The 22558-nt window shown below is 41.2% G+C and overlaps 4 protein-coding genes across 5 annotated transcripts in view; 3 read left to right on the top strand and 1 right to left on the bottom strand.

Annotated features, from left to right (window-relative positions):
- Window positions 1–423: 423 nt before the first annotated feature.
- foxe3 (forkhead box E3) lies at window positions 424–1677 on the bottom strand (the record flags this gene model as incomplete). Its single annotated transcript, XM_080506687.1, has 1 exon — window positions 424–1677. One exon carries the CDS (start codon window positions 1675–1677, stop codon window positions 424–426), a length of 1254 nt encoding a protein of 417 aa, XP_080362813.1.
- A 7313-nt stretch (window positions 1678–8990) lies between these two features.
- haus8 (HAUS augmin like complex subunit 8) lies at window positions 8991–12866 on the top strand. The gene is made up of 10 exons (XM_080506642.1): window positions 8991–9066; window positions 9372–9433; window positions 9923–9984; window positions 10147–10194; window positions 10336–10405; window positions 10966–11024; window positions 11158–11316; window positions 11678–11819; window positions 12037–12178; window positions 12391–12866. The coding sequence occupies exons 1-10, from the start codon at window positions 9002–9004 to the stop codon at window positions 12515–12517; spliced, it is 936 nt and encodes a 311-aa protein (XP_080362768.1). The 5' UTR covers window positions 8991–9001; the 3' UTR covers window positions 12518–12866.
- A 5321-nt stretch (window positions 12867–18187) lies between these two features.
- sac3d1 (SAC3 domain containing 1) lies at window positions 18188–20157 on the top strand. Its single transcript, XM_080506975.1, has 3 exons — window positions 18188–18504; window positions 18796–19078; window positions 19275–20157. Exons 1-3 carry the CDS (start codon window positions 18208–18210, stop codon window positions 19739–19741), a joined length of 1047 nt encoding a protein of 348 aa, XP_080363101.1. The 5' UTR covers window positions 18188–18207; the 3' UTR covers window positions 19742–20157.
- A 1572-nt stretch (window positions 20158–21729) lies between these two features.
- cpamd8 (C3 and PZP like alpha-2-macroglobulin domain containing 8) overlaps window positions 21730–22558 on the top strand; it is a 40283-nt gene continuing 39454 nt past the window's right edge. For both annotated transcript variants that reach the window (XM_080506077.1, XM_080506076.1), the window contains exon 1: window positions 21730–22312. In XM_080506077.1, coding sequence (XP_080362203.1) covers window positions 22230–22312 — 83 coding nt within the window. In that variant the 5' untranslated portion in view covers window positions 21730–22229. The remainder of the gene's footprint in view (window positions 22313–22558) is intronic.

Below are 22558 nucleotides of genomic sequence, written 5' to 3'. Positions count from 1 at the left end.
TTTTATATTCACATAAGCAAAAGTTGAAATATATAAAAACATGTAAACACATTCTAAAAAACCCAAACACATTGGTTATATGAACCACTGTGGAACAGTATAAAACACATTTAGTAACTCCAAGTGTCGAACTTATCAAAATGGCTTCGTGTACCTGATAAGTAGGAATGCTTTATAAAGAGGCTCGGTCATATTGTAACACGTCTTTTCTGAACTTGACAACAAATAAATTGTAAAAATAAAAAAAATAAAAAAATTACTGCATGAAATGAAATTGACAGTAATGGTAACAGCATTAATTTCTCCGGCAATAGTTATTTTCATCGATAGCACATGTGATGTACAAGTCTTTCGTAATACAATTACTTTGGACATAGGTGTTGTTGTTGTTGTTGTTATTTGTTCATGTCAGCCAATAATTGCTCACATGTAACGCTCTAGTCCTGAAGCAAAGTTGGCCTGTCTCATGTAGGTGTTGTTGTAGGAGTTCATGGGGCTGGAAAGGCCCAGCAGCTGCTCCGTGTGCTCCGCGCAGGAGCTGGGGCGCAGGGCGGGCAGGGAGAGCCGATTGCCCGTGCAGTACACCTGAGAGCTCCCCGGGGAGAACCCGGACTGGCTCATGGTGGTTAGGTTCGGAGGGGAGCCCGGAGAAGAGTAGGGGTACCCTGCAGTCAGGTTGGAGGAGAGGCTGCCGGCGTTTCTGCTCAGCATGTTCCCCGAGGGGTTGACAGTCTGGGTCTGGAAGCAGGCCGACGGGTCGGTCACCGCCACCGAGCAGCTGGAGGCCATGGAGCCCAGATCTCCACCGCCCAGCCCCAGAGCCTGCGGGCCGAGGTCTCCTCCCGGTCCGCCCTGGACCACCGTCTGCTGACTGATGATGTTGTCGATGCTGAACATGCGCGGCTGTCCTTGGCCGACCCCGGTGGAGGTTTGGTAATGATGCAGCATGGCCGGGTGGGGGGACGCGGTCGCCAGCTGTGAGCCGTAGCCGGACCCGATCCCGGCGTACAGGGTGTTGGGGTACGATGGCCGTCCCATTGGTGTTGGGGTGAAGGCGCTGGAGCTCTGCATGTACCCGGGATATGTGCTCACGTCTGTGCGTTTGAATCTCTTCCGCCTTCTCAAAAAGCTCCCATTGTCAAACATGTCCTCGGCCGCGGGGTCTAATGTCCAGTAGTTCCCTTTCCCGGGTCTCCCGGGCTCTCTGGGGATCTTCACGAAGCAGTCGTTGAGGGTCAGGTTGTGGCGGATCGAGTTCTGCCATTTCTTGGAGTTCTCTCTGTAGAAAGGAAAGCGCTCCATGATGAACTTGTAAATCCCCCCCAGGGTGAGCTTCCTCTCCGGGGAGTTGGCGATGGCCATGGCGATGAGGGCAATGTAGCTGTAGGGAGGTTTCCCCCTCTGGACCGGCCTCTTCCTCCTGCGACTCCCGGTGGGCAGGTGCTCCTCTGTCTGGACCAGCGCGGCTCCATCCTCCGTGCCGGGGCTGCTCCCCCGGGGCTCGGACTTGATCAAAACGTTGTCCTTCGCCCGAGCCTGCAGCATCAGAGGCGGCGGAGGCAGAGGAGAGTCCAGGCTCATGTTTGGAGACATGACCCCAGGACTCGCCTCGGCAGGCGAGTGCTCTGCGGTCATGTTGCACATGCCAGAGAAGTAAGAATAACTTGCTAGATTCATAAAAAAAAGATTTAAAAAAAAAAAAAAAAAAAACCTTCTCACGCCTTTTAAAGGTAATAGAATTCCCGGCAAACAGAAACCGTGTAAAATAAGTAAATGCGGTTTTTTTACAACTTACTTTTTATGAGCGAAAAAAAGAAGAAGGAGAAGAAGAGGAAGAAGACGCGCGTTGTCATTTGGGGGGTGGTGCGTGTCAGTCCAGGTGAGAGAAAGGCTTTGACAGTTTTATAAGACAGGGTGGGAATGACGACACAGGGTCGCCTGTGACGGTGGAGCCACCCACTCTCCCAACATCTCTCAGTATTTCTCCAACCGCGCACAATAGCCCGTATTCACGACTGGATCAATGTGATCTAATAGTTATATACTGTCTTTTAACCAAAATGATGTAGGGTTAACGCTCATCACCCAAACTGAGAGAAAATGCATTGTATATTACCCAAACAACAAAAAACGTAGTCAAACAGTAGCACTGATTCAATACATTGAGAGATGTAATGTTTGAAACACAAGAGATTTCCTGGTGATCCCTACTCTGTCTCTGTATCTCTGCTGGTCTCTCATCGCTTTCACTGCAAACTGCGTGTATATCCAAGGCAGAAACAACAGTCACAGAGCTCCTCCATATACTCCAAACCCAACAGCCAATCCACCAATTGAAAAATAATAACAAGCCACTGAAAACAAGCAATTGAGTTATCAAAGCTTTTGGGGCTGAAAAGTAAATATCCCCTGATTTGATTTTTATTTTTGGAGAGTGATAATCAAACACATCCCTTACGAGAGAGGAGAAGTGTTATCTTATGGATTCTGAAGTAAAAACACTGTTGTGCACACAGTTGGTATGCTGACAACACTCTTTAAACACCAAGGTGAATAGTGCTTTAAATGGAATGTTTAGGGAAAACAAAAGAGCTGGAGGTAATTACAAAAGGTAACGTGACCTATACTGCCATCATCGCACTCAACAACACTGACAGAGATACAGTGAATGCGTCTGTGTGTGAATTGAGCCCAGCAGGTCAGCTGCATATTGAAATCTGGGCATTTGCAGAACTGATGTATGAAGAAAATCCTGAATTATTGAGGAGGACAATACATGCAGATGAATTGGCCTCATATAATTTAGTTTAATAAATACAGTATCCTACAGAGACAATTTGTTTTTTAAGCAAATGATCTTGAAACACCACATTTAATAATAATAAAGAAAAACATAAATGTTTGGGAAATTACTAATCTGCTAAAACCTAATTAAAGCACTAGTAAACATATTGGGATTATCTTTTATAATCTAACTAAACTTTATTCATTTGTTCACTCGAAGAACAGTATCAGTATTTGTAAAAAAAAAAAAAAAAAAAAGAGTAAACAGCTAATGAAAGAAGGTTTGAGATGATCTTCAAATAACTTTGCATGATGATTTTCTTTTTCTTTCATCAAGAGAGTAATATAAATATCTTAACCCAGGGTCTCAATCATCGCCATCCATTGTTAGAGGCCTGTTTCTCCTGTCTCCACCAACACATAGTCCACCAACACCCCCCCCCGCCACCACCCCAAACAGATGACTGGACCCCTTCCCACCCAGCCACAGCTCAGACAATACTAAGCCAAGCTAGCTACTCACAGCCAGTGGCTAACAGCTTCAGACAGGCGTGGGAGCGTTGATGTATCCGAGCAGGATCTGCCCCCAGAGCTGCCAGGTCAGGCAGGACAAACAGGGGCTCAGGCCAGGAAACGAGGCCCTCTGCCCGGGGGCCTACGGCCTCTTGTTAATCCCCTCCCACTCCATCCCATTACCACTCAGAGAATGCACCTTTGCCGTACTGATGCCTTGGTTTTATAGTATGGACAGTCTGGGTATGTGTGTCTTTAGTCACTTGCCAAACCGCTCTATAAGATCCATGATTGTGCACAAGGATTTATATTTTTTCAATCTACACTTCCACACTATATAAGGTAATAATATTAATAATCACTGAGCATCAAGACAGACACAGCCTAATATTATAGCAATCTAATCATTCATTTGCCCATCTTCATTTTATTTCCAAGTCAAGGTAAGTTTTATCTAAAACATCAACAAGTGCCAGGCTTTCCTGTTTCCTGGTAGAGCATAATCTTTAATATCTCAAATGAAGCTTCCGGTGACATTTGTCGTGACCGCAACCTGTAAAAATGTTGCCACTTTTGGGTGCATCCATCAATGTTTGCCTTTTCTGATATCATCTCTAAATGAAAACTTTAGGTAATTTGTCATGAAAACTGAATGTGCATTTGAGTAAACAAGACACCAATTGAATGCAATGCAGTGGTGGCACAACAGAATGCTGCATCCTTACAACTAACAGGAGAAGCAGGTATTTGTGGTAGAGGGGCAAATAATTCTATTCTATATTCTATTTGCATGCTCCATTGAAGGTTAGTTATTTTTAGGTGAAAGTTACAACATTCACTTTAATCAGCATTAAATGTTTTCAGGGTTTCCTGGGGTGAAAGTTTTTGCTTCTCTGTGATTTTTTTTTTTTTAATATCTCGATTTCAGTATTTTCCCAATTTTTCCTGAGTTGTGTGTCCCAAGACTTTCTGGTGGCTGAAAAACAAAAGTGATAGGCTGAGAAAGGTAGCTCAATATAAATTCCCCAATCTCCTGCTCATTCACACCTATAGTCTTCTCTAATGGCAGTTCTGAGCTCCTTTCCAATTTTTTGATGACATTTTGAGAAGAGGATGAGAGAGACAGACGAAGTTGCTGAGTAAACACTTGGAATCCATTCATTCGCAAAGTGGCTCCAGGGAATGGTGCAGAGGGGGGGCATGAGAAAAAAACGGGGGGGAATGAAAGAGTGAGAGAGAAACACACGAGAGAGCGCAACCTTTTTCTTGCCCAAGCTCATCAAGTACGGGCCAGGGCTCCTGAAAACGCAGGGATTATCAGGCTACTCGGGCTGGACGGGCCCGGCAGCCTCTGCTCACTCCTGCACTGCACGCTACACTGCGCTGCTAAAGCACTGCATATGGTTCTCACACACACACACACACACACACACACACACACACACACACACACACACACACACACACACACACACACACACACACACACACACACACCGAACCAGTCATGCTTGCTGATATGGTACTCATAACTCATTTGCAAAATATTCACATGGGAGTGTAACATATAGATTGCTACATTAAAAACTGTGTATTTACCAAGTGCATATAAATACTGCTACGCAATGAATCGATACATTTATTTGTGTCAACGTGTTACTTTTAAGGTTACAACCTGAGAAAAAGATTTGTTTCACAGAAAAAACCCAACACATAATTCTGTAGTTCTTTCACAGAAGAGCATGAACCTCTGACCTATGACATGAGATAAAGTCGTGTTTCTGACCCCCGCTCCAGAGACACCCAGGAAATCCTTCAGCCTCCAGCACTGCAGCCATGGATGATGCAAAATTCAGCGAACACCACGGTGAGGTCAAATCCTGTTAAGATAAGTACAATAATTAAACAACTAAGCAGCATGTGACACGTTCAATAGGTGGAAAACCAATCAATTAAGCTCACATGCATGTTTTTGAACCACTGGAGGAAACTCAGAGTACCTGGATGAAACCTACACACACATAAGGAGAACATGCAAACTCCACACAGTGCCTGACCAGAACCCAGGCCTTCTTGCTGTGAGTACTAACCACTGTTCCATCCTGCGGCACTGCCACCTTCCACAGTATATAATTGCAATTATCTTCATATACAATGATACGTTCACATTTTTCTGGTTTGGCAATTGGCATGGACCACGTACAGTAAACATTAAAGCCGTCCTCGCCTGCTTTATGTTATAAGAGACCCCATCCGTCTCCCGCTACTTTCCGCAGCAAAAACCACTGATGTAAGCGCAGAGGAAAGCATGTACACATTAATTCAACTGAGCTTAAGGTGACTAAATTACTTAAATCTAAGTAAGCCGCCAAAAATTATATGTTAAACAAAAAAAAGCATATACACTTTGTCAACCTTATTAATAGTGTTTAATGAAGATATGCACACACACAAATTAAAGTATAAAGCAAGTGGTATTTATGGTTGGAGAAAGTAGTGTAAGATTTTGCAATGTATGATATAGTTCAGTTCAGATTTGAGACCGATGCTGCAAATAACACTTGTGTGCTTTACTGTGTGAGGCACTGTGTATTTGCAGCATTCCTGGAAGGCTATGTGGACCAGACTGGCAGACTCGGTGATGAGTAACAACTTGCCGCAAAGGGACGAGGGGCATTTCTAGGTTGAGTGTGTGTGTGCGTGGGTGCTACTGTGAGTGTGTCTATAACCATGTGTGCGCACATGTGCTAGAAATGCAGACACATTTTCTTTTCATTTTCAGAGCATAGAACAACCCTGTTTCATCCCCAATTTTATCACCCTGAATTGTCTCTGAGTGGCAGAGCGGAGTATCAGTGAGGTCACAGTGACATGGGTAAATCCTTCATCAGACGTCAGAGTTTCGGAGCAGAGAGAAAGGTAAGCAGGGTGGGCTCCGAAAACAGACAAGGACTCTCATTCACTGAGTCCATGTCTCCTTTTAACGCTGTCTTTCAGCGTGCTCTTCTCACTCTTGTACTTCAACTCTTTAGGCTAAAGCCGGATTGTGTATTTCACTCCATACCCCAAACAAAACGTGAACATCATGTCACTTCATCACAAGACATACTGAACTGAAATAAAACATCGTCTTCGCTTGTTTTATGTTACTGCTGTCAAGAGCATTTTTCTTCATCTCAAAGCGTCCATTGGTCTGGGCATTGCTTGGTGGTGAGAGATGGAGAGCCAACATGCAGACGCTCTGCAGTCAGGCTGGGGTCTTTATTACAGTGAAGGAAAGCGCTAAGAACCGTGGTAAGAAGGCCAAGCCTCTGCATTGACTGGTAACATAAATTCTCTCTCTCTCTCTCTCTCTCTCTCTCTCTCTCTCTCTCTCTCTCTCTCTCTCTCTCTCTCTCTTTCTCTCTCTCTTGAATTTATTCAAACGAATCGGATAGATCAGAATAAAACGTGTTTCTTGGTTGGATGCGTTTCAGCACATACACTGTGGTTTATGGCCAAGTCCATAAATAAAACAGTTTCATTGGAAAAAAAAAAAAGGTCATCTAAACATAGAGTATTATAGAGTAAGTCTTTCTGCTTTATACATTTTTCATTGTCCTTTCATTTGAAGTTTTGAGTGTCCACCTATGAGCCACGAGTTTCAGTTTTTGCTCTGTGTCCGTGATCTGTGTCTGTGGATTTACATTAAGATAGGAGACACTAACCTGTATTTACCCTCCATTACCACACCTCCTTACTTCCAGCTGTCCTTCCCATTGTTTGAGACCAGCTTAGATAGGTGGGATAATCCTTTGGAAAGACCAGTGCACACAAACCAACAGTGAACCACAAATATAACAGAGCTTGCATGAGACACTCACATATGAGCTGAAGGTGTACACATGCAAGTACATCCATCCTCTCATACCGAGCACTTTGTATGGCAGTCAGCACCATGTGTGTGCCTGTGAGTCGCTGAATGTGATGGACTTACATCATGAGGCGCTTTGGGTATTATTCATTCACTTTAAAAGTGCTACATAACTGAAATCCATTTACCAACAATGTACATGGAACTATACTGTCTAGATTCTCTATCGTCACGCAAACAATGTCGACATAGATTTTATCTAAGAAGACCGTGCTTGAATTGAAAATGCAGAACTTTACACCCATCTAGTGGTTTACCAGACCAACTGCAGTTTTTCAGGTTCATCCTTATAGCAAGCGTTTGAAGACAGGCAAGGCAAGGCAAGGTATAGTCACCTTGGGCTGGTTGCAAGCTCATTTCAGGCTTAGTGTTTTTCAAAGGAAAACTTCTTTTTAATTTTTACTCACTCAGTGTGAAACCTGGGCCTGATGGATGAACCCAGAGCTGATATCCTGGCAGGAATAGAAGACAGACAAACACCAACATGTCTAGTTCGGAGTTCAAATCCTCCCTTTTCAAAAACTTCTCCATCACTGTCACTGACACAGTACTTTGATACAAGATGGTAGCAGCCGCTGGTGGTGGTGATTAACGAGACTGACGTCTTTCAGGTTAGATTTCAACGGCAAAGTTCTGTGCTGCCATCTGTTGGCGAAGACTATTTATACATGATTACTCTGCAACACACTGCTCTCACAGCCGACAACGGCTGTGAGAGCAAATGTTTTTTTAGAAAAAAATGTGAAATTGGATAATTTCCCACGGCACACATGACTATATCTCGCAGAACACCAGTGTGCCGCGGCACAGTGGTTGAAAAACACTGTTATAGAGCACTGACCACTGGCCCGAAATATGGTATTACATTTAATGGTGAGGTACCCAGTACATGCATGTATCCAAGACATTTGACATAGATTTTCAAGCTTCCGGCACAGAAAACATGGGACAATATTACCATCAAAACTGCCTCACACAAACAAATACCCACACTAATCACATGTGATTAAATATCCAATTATTTTCAGCCATATCTCTACCAGTAAACTATTGGATAACTTATCACTATTATTATTTATTTGCCTATACTGAAACCCAGTAACAGTCTAAATTAAGCTACCTCCACAAATATTGATTATCATAAACTTGCAGAAACAATTTGAGGAGGAGTATCATCTCTCTTTAGCCTAAAATCCTTTGAAAGTGTCACTCTGAGCCCCGTGCACTCCTGTTTTTTTTTTTTTTGGGGGGGGGGGGTTTGTGTTGGGGTTTTTTTTGTCCATGGTCCGAATTGTTTACAGTCTGATTTGTGTTTAAACTGCAAATGCTTGTAAGCAGTTTGTAGCTGACTTTATCCCATCATTTTGTAATCTTAATTTGTGAATTCATTATTTATACGCCCCCATATACAGGGAGTTCTGTTGCTTTGTAGCTCAACAATAGGTGTGAAAATAGCCCTTACCGCACTTTGTGCTGAGGGTCAACTGGCCTCTCTTTCACGTTTTTTCTATTTTTAATTGTGTTAATGTCTAAATAATGAATAATGAACAAATAAGACAATCAAACTATTTTAAAATTATTTGCCATGGTCAGAATCTAAGGCCGATATACCCATGTCTATGGCCAGTGGCCGTTCACTGACAGCTAATACGCATCGCCACCACAGGATGGCAGTAGCGTCACGTTATGGACCTTTCATACCACCGAAGAGGACCGTCAGGCGGAACCAAATCGCTTCGTCGAGTTTCTCCCGGTTTTTCCAGACGGTTGTACAGTTTGATTCAGGGCGGTATGGCGTCGATAAAGAAAAAGAGACTGCTGAGACAAAGTATTTCATGCACCACCGCGGATAACAGGTACTTTTGAGCAATTATCTACACTTATATATGTATTTATAAGAACTTAAGTATTATCGGCCAGCTGGTATATATCTGGAGTAAGTTAAAGAGATAAATCATTCCCCCTCAGCCGTGACGTCTCCCACCTATAAACACAGCTCTGTATCACTGTGAACAACAATTTAACTTGATGATATCTATATTACCTTTCTGCCCTACGGTGTGTTTTTTTTCTTCTCTAGTTAATAATGGTCAGCCATTCTCTCACTAGAAACTGTTTCCGTTATTAATCCAGACATTGTTTTTGCTCTCATGTCCACAAGTGACTGTGCCAAAGAAACCTCCAGCAACACTACAGCTCAGAAGGTCCAAACCCCAGCTAAATGTGAGTATTTACTTGATTTCACAAACACAACATATATTATTAAAAAGTATTGACCTCTCTCTCTCTCTCTAACAACGAGGATCATAATGTATTGTTGTTATTAAATATTAGAGAAGGGATAGGATTAAAGGATCACTTCTTCCCTTTTCCACACATGTTAAACTACACGTGTTATATGCAAACGATTAATACTAAGAAACCTTTAATTGCTTATGTTTAGTGCTAATCTGTATTCATACATTCCCTTCAGCACTATTTCCAATTTATGTGAACTGTTATTTTTATCCATGGCTTTGTCACACCAAAAGAAATTGGTTTATATTCAAAGACACTTATTTAAATGTAAAAAATCCACCAGGATACTAAATAAATTTTTAACTTTATGACATTCTCTACTTTTTTTTTTGCGTTAATGGGAGCAGCGACAATAATTAACCAAGCTTGTCTGATGTCTTTCTTGTTTTTCCATTTTCTGTCTTCATTATTTAGCCACTGGGACAAACATTCAGGGTCATAATCTTCAGTCTGCTGACAAAAAAGCCGGGATAGTGGTAATGCTCTTTTATTTTTTATTTACTTGTAGCATGTTTTTCTCTTCTTGATACAATATACAATTACTACTTCTAATGGCATTCTGAATTCAGGCATGGATTTAAACTGCTCGAATCAGCTGATGATGTATTTTGTATGTTGCATGTTGTATCCCTGCAAAGAAACAGACACGGAGACAATCGTTACCATTAGCAGGTGTCACACGCAAGGTAATGAACCAAAATGAAAGCAGGCTTATCAGCTCTGGTATTTTAATTTCATTATGTTTTGTTTATTGATGTCACGTAATGGTTTGCTATTCGTCTTTCTCTGTGAATAGTTCTTCACTAACTAATAAGTATGTCTCATAGGAAACAGATGTCGTACCAGAAGTGGGCACAACACGAGAGCACTTCAGCACTCAAAAAGCTTGCACAATGTGTGAGTACTTTCTAAAGTCAAGTCTGGACTGTACGTGTATGTCAGACACTGGTTTTTTATTTTTTATTTTGACCTCATGAGTTAAATGTAATGTAGCTTAATGCTCATTGTAATGTACTGCAATTGTGTTAACTGCTCTTGTATGTGGTCTTCAAGCATGTGCATTCTAAAACAGGCTTGTTGATGTTATCAATACGACTATAATATGATGTATGGATTTCATGGTAAAAAAAAAAAAAAAAAGATTGTCCTAAAATGTGGACCGAAAAACGGAATTATGGCAAAATGAGAGTATTTCCATGTAAATCTGAGGATTTCTGGGTAACGTATTAATCAAACATAAATATGCACTTGTCCACATTGTCCAAAGAGAAGAATTCATCCAAACCCAAATCTGGTCAAATGATGAAAATGTGTTGCAGAGTAACATTATCTTAAATTTTCACATGTATTTTCTTCTTTTTTTTTTTTTTTCCTTGGTCTGAAAGGAAGCTGAACTAAAGTTTTGAGATTCAACGAATAATATATTTATCTTTCTCTGTTGCATAAAACCACTGAAGCTGATGAGAAGATGAAATGGGAGATGAATACAATTCTACTGACTTACCTCACAGCCAAGGTTAGTTGGTTCAACATATACATGTCTGTGAAATCTACTTGTTAATGTGATTATTTCATTAGTGGATCTTGTTTTTGTTTTTGCCTATTTTATTTACTTAAATGATTTGATTGTAACTTTTCATTTTATTTAGCTGGAGAGCATTAATGCAAATCTCAGAGCTAAGGCAGAGGAACGTGTCCTACTAAACAAGAAGCAACTGGACATCCTTCATAAAATGCTCCACGAGAAGAAGCGCCAAGCCTACCTTGCCAAGAAGGAAAGGGAAGTGAAAGAGGCGCTGGATTTGCAGGTCTGGAGTATTTTGACTTTGACTTTTAAAATTAGATCTCTTGTTTTAGCCATTTAAATATAAAATATCGAACATGGTTAAGCGAACAAAAAGTTGCTTTAATCTGACAAAAAAAAAAACAACTGCAGAATTGCCATATCTACGGTAGTATGTAACATACATTCACAAAATCTTTTTTGGATGTTGAAATAACAGAATGAAAAGTATAAGGGACACTTTCTAGTCCACATGTAATGATAAAAGCTGGTATTTGTAAATAAACATTTTTTTCTGTGTGTTTAGAAAATAAACACATGTAACCTATCACCCTCACTGACGACAAGGTTTTTCACCTCCTGATACTTTTCCCCTCTCCCATCAGATTGCTACTCTGACTCCCGTGGCAAAAGTTGCCCATCAGTTCACAACCTGCTACAGTTCTTTAGGAACAGACCTTGTCCACATCCAACACGAGCTCTGTGTCAACAAATTCTACATCAGCGGCAACAAAATGGAATTTCTAGGTTGGTCCCATTTGTATAACTTTGTTAAAGTCACACAAAGTGTCTGTAAATTTGGAATGTTTGTTTTTTTTTTACTAGCGTTTCACTAATATCGTCATTTTGTTGTGTGGGTTTCATCTGATGTGTTAGTCTGTGATACTTGTGTATTGTTTAATGTACCTGAGAAGCAGAGATGATGCAGGGTCTCAGTAATCCATTTTAAATCTATATGTTCCAGATGAAGCTGAAAACTTCCTTAAGAAGAGTGAGGATTTGCTCGTGGAGTTCAAGGGGGTGGATAAAAAGGAGGCTGATGCATCTCTGGAATGCCTCAAACAGATAAAGACGACATCCCGGAAGGTCAATCAGCAGCTTGCAAGGTAGGTTACATACATATATATATATATATATGTATGTAACATATATATATATATGAGGCGGCAACATTTTGATATTAATTTCTCTTTTGGCCCATTTCCTGAATATTTCACAATAATTTATAGCCATTTTCTCCCAAAAATTGTGTATTGATTTGGAATATTAGATTTATACAGCCGTGTTTAGAGACTTTTTTTTCCTCTCTCTTTTCCAGTGCATTTTCAGTGCTGCTGGAGTTTTACTCACTGGCCTGCCGCCATTCAATGAATGTCCAGCTGGCCAAGGAAGAAGAGCAACTTGGTGTTTCAAGGACCCGTGAGCTTTTCTGCACCAAACGGTGACTCCGACTACACAGTGTGGAATCATGTAGCTCATGCACTTTGTATTTTATTAAATTGTTCAAATGATTTCCTACTGTTGTTTGTTATTTGAAAATGTTTAATAAACACAACAGAAATACTTATTTGGAAATGATTGATAAATACAACAGAAACATACTCTGTTTGAAAAGTGATGATTTGTATTCTGATGTAAACACTCAAAATAGGCATTAGGATAACCCATATTTTATTCTCAATAAAATGTGACATTAAAATTGGATTTTAAAAATTACTTTTTACCTTTTTAGTGGAAAATAATTTTTGAATCGATGCAGCCATGCATTGAACTGGAATGTAATTGCTCTGACACTCCCACCATCTATATTCAGGGAAAAAAAATTTATTGTACATGGGCACAGGAATACCACCAGAGATCTCCACAAATGTGGAGTAAAGCTGAATCTAGCAGAGCAGCGACGTGAACATGAATACAAAGCTTCTGTGGACTGAAGTTTCTTTCAAAGGGAAACGCATCTATTGTGAAGCCTCTTTGTGATGTGAAACTAATATTTAGACACGTGTTTTTTTATTGTAACATGAAGACATGTATCAATGTATTCAAATTGTCTTTTGCATGAGTAGTACAATGTAGTACATTACACATTGACTTGTTTTTTACCTTATTTCAAAGACTGATACAACATAATATATATGTATATATAGCATATAGAAGATGGGCATCATTAATACTCAAGTTTAATTATTTTATCTGAATAACCCAATACATTACTTTTTTTTTTGGAATAACATCTCCTTTAATGAGAGATTTTCCTTGTGTCCTATTTGTTTTCAGCTCTTTTGGATTGTCATAAAGTCAATAAATGTGTTTGTGTGAATATTGTTCTTTTATCATTGTTTAAAGTAGCAGTTAATTTGACAACATCGACTGAGAGGTGCGCGTCACACCTTCAAATCTGCGCTTATAGCTCATTTTTGATTAAACGAGTTGTAAAGACAGTTGCCAAAAACTTTCATTCAAAAAATCCAAATGCAAAAAACGGTTACTCTTGTCGCAAATATGACGTCAGACAAAATGGGCACGTTTGATTGGATGCTAGTAAAGCGTCACGCGCTGTTTTCGCCGTAGGTTATCCACCTTATTCCGCCCCGCCCACTTTTACTTCTGTCCCTCACTTCCTGTTTGAAACGCACTTCCGGTTACAGCGAAATCGCATTCATTTCTACGGAGAATTACTGGGAAGACTTGCGTCTAAAATATCACATAAGGTAGGTTATTTTGCTTCAAATGTGCTATGATCATGTACACCAACGAGTAAACGATGCATTGCTTGTGTTGATAGTTTGAAAACGACTTTGAGGTGTTTATATAGCCCGTTTGCCGGTCAGATCGCCTCCCTTCTGTGTGCTCAGTACGGAGCGACCTCTTCACTGAGGAGAGCAAACAACAACAATCTGGAGGATTCTTAAGTGTGGAAACACAATATTCCATATAGAGGTTACTTTATTACAGACTACAGTCTAAATCAGAGTGTGTCCAGTGCTACATGCTGTCATTATAGTGCCGCAGCGCGGAGTTGGTAGTGTTTACAAGACGACAAGGCTAACGCAGCCGGTCGAGCGATTATTAAGCCGCGTCTTGCTTAGGATATTAAGGAATCTATTAAACAAACCCAGCGACTAAAAACTACCCACAACATGCTTTGTAAAGATAGTGGTGGTGTAATGTTTCAAACGTAGTAGTGTTTGTACGTAATATTCACACTCATCTAGTAGCCACTAGAAAGACACAGACAGCTGTTAAATCATTTGATAGTTGTGTTGTTTTAAAAGATTTTAATTAATGCTCACTACCATCACCTCAGGCTCATACATTTGATGATGATAGTGTAGTCTAGTCTATTCTAAAACTGAGAACAGTAAAGCATGAATGTAAAAACTAAAGTACAGCTACTTTATCTTATTATACTTTCTGTTGCACCAATAGTCTGTTATATTTTATTTCCATTTGTAAAACTTTGTTTTTCTGACTCTGCTAATTCCTTGTCTTTCACTGTCTGTCACAGAAACATGGAGAGAACGACATGGGAAGAGACCACACATGCACTGAGGAGCTCAGGAGGAATATCTTTGGCTCACCCTAGAGATATTTCAGAGCGGGTGGATGACATGAGAAGATGACCGGAAATAGTATATGCCGACATTTTTAATTATTTTGTTGTTATTTTCATTTAAACGACAAGCAAAATAATTCACACTTTATATGAGAGGTTAATTCTTTTAATGTACAAATAAACAAAGCCTACATTGGCAACACCACTTGGAAATAGGTTTGTTTTTTTAATAATCTGTTCATGTACATTATGACCTGCTTGAATTGTCTCCCTGGGCAGCCAAGGGATGTAACTCCTCAGCTTCTCCTCCATGATGTCGAACCACAGCGATGTAATCTTGCTGACTTGTGACTGTGACACATGAAATCTTTCAGCAAGGTCATCCTGCAGCAAATTTAGGCGGAGCTTCATCAGTGACATAAAGATCTGATCATGAGCGTCCATCTGAAAGGAATTTTTGTAATCTTTTGTCAGCTGATCAGCCAAAAAACCAAAACCTTCCAAGGGCAAACCAGTGTACAGCAGGCTTCAGTGATCAGAGCGTAGCAGTTGTCTGTACAGTTCAGGGACCTGAACACTGTGTTGCCTGATCACATTTAAGTGGCTGGTCTAATATTGGCCCAGTAGCTGTATAGTGGTGGTCAGGAGGAAGTGAAGGTGTTTCTTCTTCATGGGTATCGTCTTCCACAGCACAGGTGGCAGATGCAGCTTAAGACACAGACAAATTCAATTAGTTTTTAAGAAATTATACAACATTTTTTGATTGATTTTTTTACCAGAGGTGGATAGGGTAGAGTATAAAAATGTATACTTAAGAGTAACGTTATTACAAAACAATAGTCGGGATTACTCACTGTGATACCACCACCAAAGCAAGAAAAACAATCATTTTGGAAGCAGTGCAAGACACAGAAGTGGTTTTATATTGTGAAAATAAAGCTTATTAACAAAAAGTATTCAAATGCATTACAGGTGTATTACTTTAGGGTGTCAGAAAATGACTCATAAACGTACAAGTTTATGAAAATGTTGCTCAAGTTAACTGCAGCGAGCTAGTGTGAATGTAGCTAGCTAACAGTGTACTGCCCACCTCTGGTTTTCATGGTTTAACAACATGTTACATAAAACACATCACATAGTAACTTAACATAACGTTATTGTTTTTGATTGGAGATCAGGCCTCGTCAAACGGCTTGTTTAAAGTCGATATCAACTTACTTGATGGTCTCACAAGCACCCGACGAGGTTTCTTCAGAGGAGCGACGTAGCCCAACCATTTCTCTGGGTAAGGATGTTCAGGTGGAGGTTTACCATCCACAAAGTGAAAAGAGCAGACGAAAGGTAACCGGCGGATTCTTTAAATTCAGCGCCTTCAGCCAAGCTCGCCGATCCTCGTCCTTGGTAGGGGGGCGGTGCAGGGTAAACACAGGACCACAACACTCAGACCTCTTCTTCTGGTGCTCAAAACAAAGCTGCGACAGAGTTAGCTTCCTTTTTATCCAGCTATTGTGACAACCACGCACTGCGCAATTAACCCCGGCCATCTCTGATAGCTTTAAACTAGCTTAAAAGTACCTTAAAATTGGAAACAATTCAAGAGACTGGTATCGCAAATCAAGTAGCGCGGGGCTAAACCGGAAGTGTGATTACGCGCATGGCGGCGCCCACGCAAACTTCCGGAATAAGGTCAATAAATTAACTTAAATGTCTTCAGAATTTTCTGTTTTTACTAGAACTTCTAAATTTAACTTTTTGCAATTAAACTCAATCCACAAAAAAAAGAATAAAAAAAGTACAGTATTTTGCGCAAGTGTCTTTTACTTTAAGAGCACATTTAAAAGAATAAAAACTTTAAACATTTACATAACTAAGAACAATAGAACTATTTACAAAATTAGTAATTTAGTCCTCCAAACAAAATGGGCCGTGGTAACAAACAACAAACCAAAATCGTCCGGGTTGAAGTGCCGGCTGCATACAAAAGTGCTCCCCGTCTTTATACAGAATGTCGGACCCTCCTCCCTTCTAATGGCTTGGATCCACTGCCTCCGTTGGTGCGGGTCCGTAGGAAAGGCGTGGTAAGACAGGTAAGGTTGTTTTCTTGCAGCACAAGAGCAACCAGGAACACAACAACAACAAGTGCGTCGAGACTGAGCCATGAGTGTCACTGTCCAATGCTAAACCGATAGCCACCGGATGTGGTTATCCCCACATCCGGTTTTAGACGCGGACCTTTTTCACACCGACGCGCCGGAGAGCTCCTTATCGCGCGTGAGTTCATCAAGTTTATTTAATTTAAATCAGTGCTTTTTTCCCCCCATTTATCGGTCAGAGCGTGGTGTTTTACTGAGTGTGGTCAGCTCGTGCCGTGACGTATGAACATTATTGGAGGGAAACAAACACATCTTGTCTGTTGCTTGCGAGCTCGCTGTGGTTCCTCTGTGGGCGGCAGCTTGTTGTTGAAGCAGCAATTGTTTTATTGTATGTTTATTCCAAATGCGGCAAGTGGCGTCGACTTGCTGCTACAAGCGAGGACCAGACAGACCAACCGACACCGATCAGACCAATTACTCGGTGATATCAGAGCTTCCTACGACATTGACCATAGTTTGTCATTCGGGTTGGCAGGTGCTGTTTGTTTTCCTCCATAAACAATAATGATAATATTTCACTGTGTTTACACACACGACAGTGTCCTGGTTGTTGTACACAGCTTTCTGTTCATCGTTGGTTTCTCAAACCTAAACTATCTCAGAATTTGAAACCCGGGTACATGTCAACACCTCGGTAATACAAGATATTAGATAGGATTTTCCACACTATAGTAGGTAAAAGTGAAATATGTATGAAAAGAAAAAAAACCTGCAAACATGAGGGTTATTATCTGTGCTGTCATTGTTTGCGGCATATATTGCATGTGCTTTACATGTATTACCACACATGAGTAGAATTATGATCACAAGAAACATTCAGTAATAACCAGACACTGTTTCTCAAAGTCTTTACATCCTCGAAATATAGTTTCATTGTCTGACTCATCTCATACGAAATCTTGAACATCTATCAGCTCAGAACTATACTCATACCATTAAATGTTGATGTATGTGTGGTTCTTGGCAAAATCACTTGCCCTTTGATTCTTTAATCACAGAATCACAGGGCAAGAATTTTTGCCAAGGACATTTCATGGTATTGATTTTGAGCTTTGATTCTGTAATCGCAATCAGTGAAATTCTGGAAGCAAACAAGTCACGTTTCTATCAAGACAATTTCAATCTGCACACCCTGTTCATACTTTCACTAAAGAATGAAACATTTGAATCACCATTTTACTGGATAAGAACGTTGTTTTCTTTTGCAGAAGATCTCATATTGTGGCCAAGAATTTCAGATTTTCTACATGATTTCACTTAAATCACTTTATTATTCAAACTAATCCGCTTGTTTCTTCTCTCTAAAAGCTCTCACTCGCAGAGGAGCGGTGCTTCATCAAACACACAGTGGTCGCAAATGAACAAACAGCAATGCCGAAGCAAAGAGAAAGGGCACGGGAAGGCGGTTGATGATGAGGAGCAGAGAATGCTGGGAAAGGAGTCGGTGCCCGTCGGGACTTGCCAGACCATGTGCCCTCCGCAGGAGCTACTGGACCGTGAGGCCAAGCGCCGCCTGCATGATTTCGAGGTGTTACGTGGCACAGAAAGAGATCGAAAGCCAAAGGGAGACCCGATGCGTGCGGTCAAGGAGTATTCCAGACCAGCAGCTGGGAAAGACTTGACAAACCCCAGCGTCTTGCGACCGCCTGCCGTGTTGCTGAACACTGTCCGTTATCTGATGGATGACATTGCAACCTCCCCAAATCTGCATCCCTGGACTGAGGCAAGTATTTTCAAACATTTGATCGAGTTTTACAACTTAAACGTTTCCGTCAAAAATAATGTCCGGTGTCAAATTTGATTCCAAGTGTTTAGATTTTGCTAATAAACATTTAGAGCATGCCTGATGTTGTCCTCCAAAATTGACTTTCACCTTTGTTCCTTGTGTGGAGAGGTTTTTTGATTCAATCTATGGTTGGTTCTTGTAAACAAATCTTTCTGTGTGACATGTTTGGCCCCATAAACATATAATTGTGCGCATTTGTGTAAAGATTGACTATATTCTTGTCTTCAGGTGTACAGCTTTGTCTTCGATCGGCTACGTGCTGTGAAGCAGGACATGATCATCCAGCGGGTGTCTGGGAAAGACTGCGTGGCCATACTGGAGCCGACGTTGCGTTTTCTCATCTACGCCTCTTTTCGGCTTTGCGGCCAGCCTCTGCGGCGCTACGACCCTCTCATCAACGACACACACCTACAAGAAAACCTGAACTGGCTCTTGGATTGCTACGCGACGGAAACGGGACCACATCCGAACCAGGAGGAATTCCAGGCTGTTGGTTTGCTGTACAATCTAGGTTGGTTACTACGCTCCATAATTGCAGCTTTGACGTATTGAGGAGGTCTGCTCTTTATCTATTGTGTCATCTGAACACAAAAAGTGTAGATTCTGCTTGCGCTTTTCATACAAAGACATGTTTTTTTTTTTATTAAAGTAATTTTGAAGATTTTACGTTCTATTATACTTCCTTACTTTGTCTCTGTGTTCTCCAGGTTCTCACCGGGCCACGCAGCACATCATAAAACTCCCAGAGCCGCTCCGCAGCAGTCCCTCCATCAGACTGGCTTTGTCGGTCAATCGGGCATTCCTGGAGAGGAATCCTGTGCGTTTGCTCCGGCTGGCTGACAGGCTGAGCTTCCTGCAGGCTTGCGCCCTGCATCGTCACCTCCCGGAGTGCTGTGGAGATCTCCTGCTGATTTACAGCCACGGTTACAGCAGTCGCAACTGTCGCTTCCCTCTGGACAGGTTGGCCCAGCTCCTGACCCTGGACACGTCGCGTACAGCCAAATTCTGCAGGGCGTTCGATGTGGACATCAAGCACGGCGACCAAGTGTTTTTTTCCAAAGCTGCTTTCACTGAGCCAGAACAAAGACAAATGTATTGTAATCTGTGTCACAGTATTGTGTCTGACAAACAGAACGATCTGACGCTCGGGAACATCATTCATGGCTGTGCTTGAGGGATTTGGGCGGTAAAATACATGTATAAGTAATGTTTTTTTTTCTTTTCTTCACAGTATTCAAAGGGAATCTCTTTGTTTGGTTTGATTTTTTTTTTCTCACAAATATTACAGGGAACTCTGTTTCTTTTAAATCTTTATATGGTGAAGGATCATTTTTATCTTGAGTCATACGTGTGATTCTCTCCGTTTGTCCCCCATTTACTGAGGGTCTTAATGTTTCTTGACTCTATTTTGAATAACAGGCAGGGTACTGGATTAAGGTTGTTTAGAGTATACTGTACCCAAGTTGTTGGGATAAAGTTCCAAACATTTAATGGACAATTATGCTGTTACAATTCATTGTTGATACTGTCTAAATGTTTTCTAGTATTTGTTATTTTGTCGCAAAATACAGTTCTGGAGATATGCTTGGTTGTGGGACATTTCAATAAATGATACTTATCAGTACTTAAGTGTGATGCAAGTCAGGGATTCCTTTTATTACAGTTTATTATTTATTTCTTCAAAGGTAAATGCAGTTAGTTTTGTACTTTGGTTCCTTGAAAAGACAAAACATGTTCCTTCTAAGTGTGAATTACCATTACTCTTTATTGTGCTTCTTAATTAGGACGTCTTAATAGTGTGTGATACCATTGTGCATCGGCCACCTTTTTGACAAACAATGACACTTTGAAATAATTTTGGGAATGGGTGTGTGTTGTAATAACCCCAGGTTAAATCTAAATGTTATTACAGCATGACACAAAATATAAAAACATTTCCAACACACCTGGAAATTGAGCCGGCACATAAAGGTCAACACACATGAAACAAACTTTCTTGTTATTCTTTCTTTCTTTCCAAGTCTTTAGTTTTAGTATCTTAGTGGTAATATAGCTTTACCTAAATTCTCACATTGAAAAAAAAGTAGTTTTCTTTTAGTGGTATAGATTCACTTAAGGAAATTAACTTTAGTTATGACATTTGATCTTGTATTAAAACATAATTTTCCATTTTTTTCTCTCAAATGGGACAATACCTTGTCTATGATATTGACATTAACCTTTCAATAAGTAAAATGGGCCACACAGCGGCACATAGGATTTGAACCAGGAGTGAGGTGAGAGAGCTAACCACTGTGCCACCTTCCGTAATATGAGTGTGTGTGTGATTATCTGTCTCTGTGTGTTTTCATTGTGATGAACTGGTGACCCGTCCAGGCTGTATACTGCTCATGGCTCCAGTGCCCCGTGACCCCGCACAGGATAAAGCAACATAGAAGATGGATGGATGGATGGATAGATAACATAAACTCAGTTTTAGTTTGTTGTATTCAATTTATGTGTAAATAAAGACATTTTCATTCACTTTTTTTTTTAAAGTCAAGATTTACTCAAATACGTTTTTATGAAATCTGATCAAGTTAAAATATTTTCTGAAAAATGTGAAACAGTTACTTTTATTGAAAAATCCGATGTAAGGTTTTCTATGCTATTTTTTTTTTCTAATCCTCAATGTATTTCCACGAACCTCAGTGGACTGAACAGACCCGCGGGCCTCATGTTTGACCCCGCATGACGTACGAAAACGAGTCTGTCTGTCCTGTTTTTGGTTTTGTTTGGTTTTGTTTTGTTTGTTTTTTTAAAACTCTAAAGAAAGAGGTGTGACTCGATGCGCCGCTAGATGGCAGCAGCGATCTGTCGAGGGCTTTTTTACGCACTCGTTTAAAAAACCGAAGTGCAGTTGCTCCTGCCTCAACTGTTTGCAATGCGCTTTCTAAACTGCCTCTTCGCTGCAACCCCTTTGTTTTTCACATCAGGCCCCAGTCGCTTCGCGTCGGTTGACACTTGGGTTTGTCGGCCGAACTATGAGCCTCCGCAGCGCGCAGGTCGCGAGTCGTTGCCCCCGCACCGTCCCGTCCGCCGGCCTTGCCCCGGCAGCGCAGGGAGTGAGAGGAGGCGTTAAAAAGTGAATGGAGCCCGACGCAGATCGTCTCCAGACTCGCCGCGGCCGCTGCGGGAGAGGAAAGACAACCTGACGGAGCGGAGATCGCCTGGAGATCGCCCGAGTTTCTCTCTCGCCAAATCGTCACTTTTACAAGTGGGTTTTTTTTTCTTTTCTTTTTTTTTTCTGCGCGCCGAAGTGGGAGGACACCTACAAAGTGTAATGCTGAAATATGAGAGAACGGAACCGGGGCGGGTGAAGGCACATGGGAGAGAACCGTTCGCGTCCTCCGGGCTCTGAGACGCGGAGGAAACCGCGATTGTCGTTGGAGCTGGAGTTTTTTGGCGACAGGGGATGAGGACGAGAAGTTTGATCTCTGGTCCCGGACGAACCTCGGCACACCTCTCACTCCAAACGACCCCGATGGATATCTAGACTCTTTGGTGGGGGGGCTGTAGATACGCACTGTTACACCTAAATACCAGCAGATCTTGACAAAGCCGAGCTCATTCAGAGAGGGGAGAGCCAAAATCAAGAGGAACCCCCGCATCCAGAAGCCAAAATGTTGCGGTTGTCTTTGACAGCTTTAAGTCTCTCCTGGACTTTGTTCTTGTGTGTGAACAGAAGTTGTGCGCAAGAAAGACAGTAAGTATCTTGTGGTGTGCGTGTTGTGTATGAGGCGCATTTACAGTCGTACACTCAGTATGAAGCACAGATTTAAAGCCCAAATTTCTTTTATTTTGAAGTGACCACTTGAGTTTCAGTCCTGAGCTTATGGCATTAAATGAAGTCTCATATGCTGTGTAGTGCAACGTGTCTTTTACCTGTCATGTATGTGTGTGTATGTGAGAAGTTAATTTCCTAACATTTTGTGTACCCGCATACTTTGTC

This window comes from Blennius ocellaris (assembly GCF_963422515.1).
Source record: "Blennius ocellaris genome assembly, chromosome: 12".
Classification (NCBI taxonomy): Eukaryota; Metazoa; Chordata; class Actinopteri; order Blenniiformes; family Blenniidae; genus Blennius; species Blennius ocellaris.
This window is presented reverse-complemented; position numbering and strand designations above follow the sequence as displayed.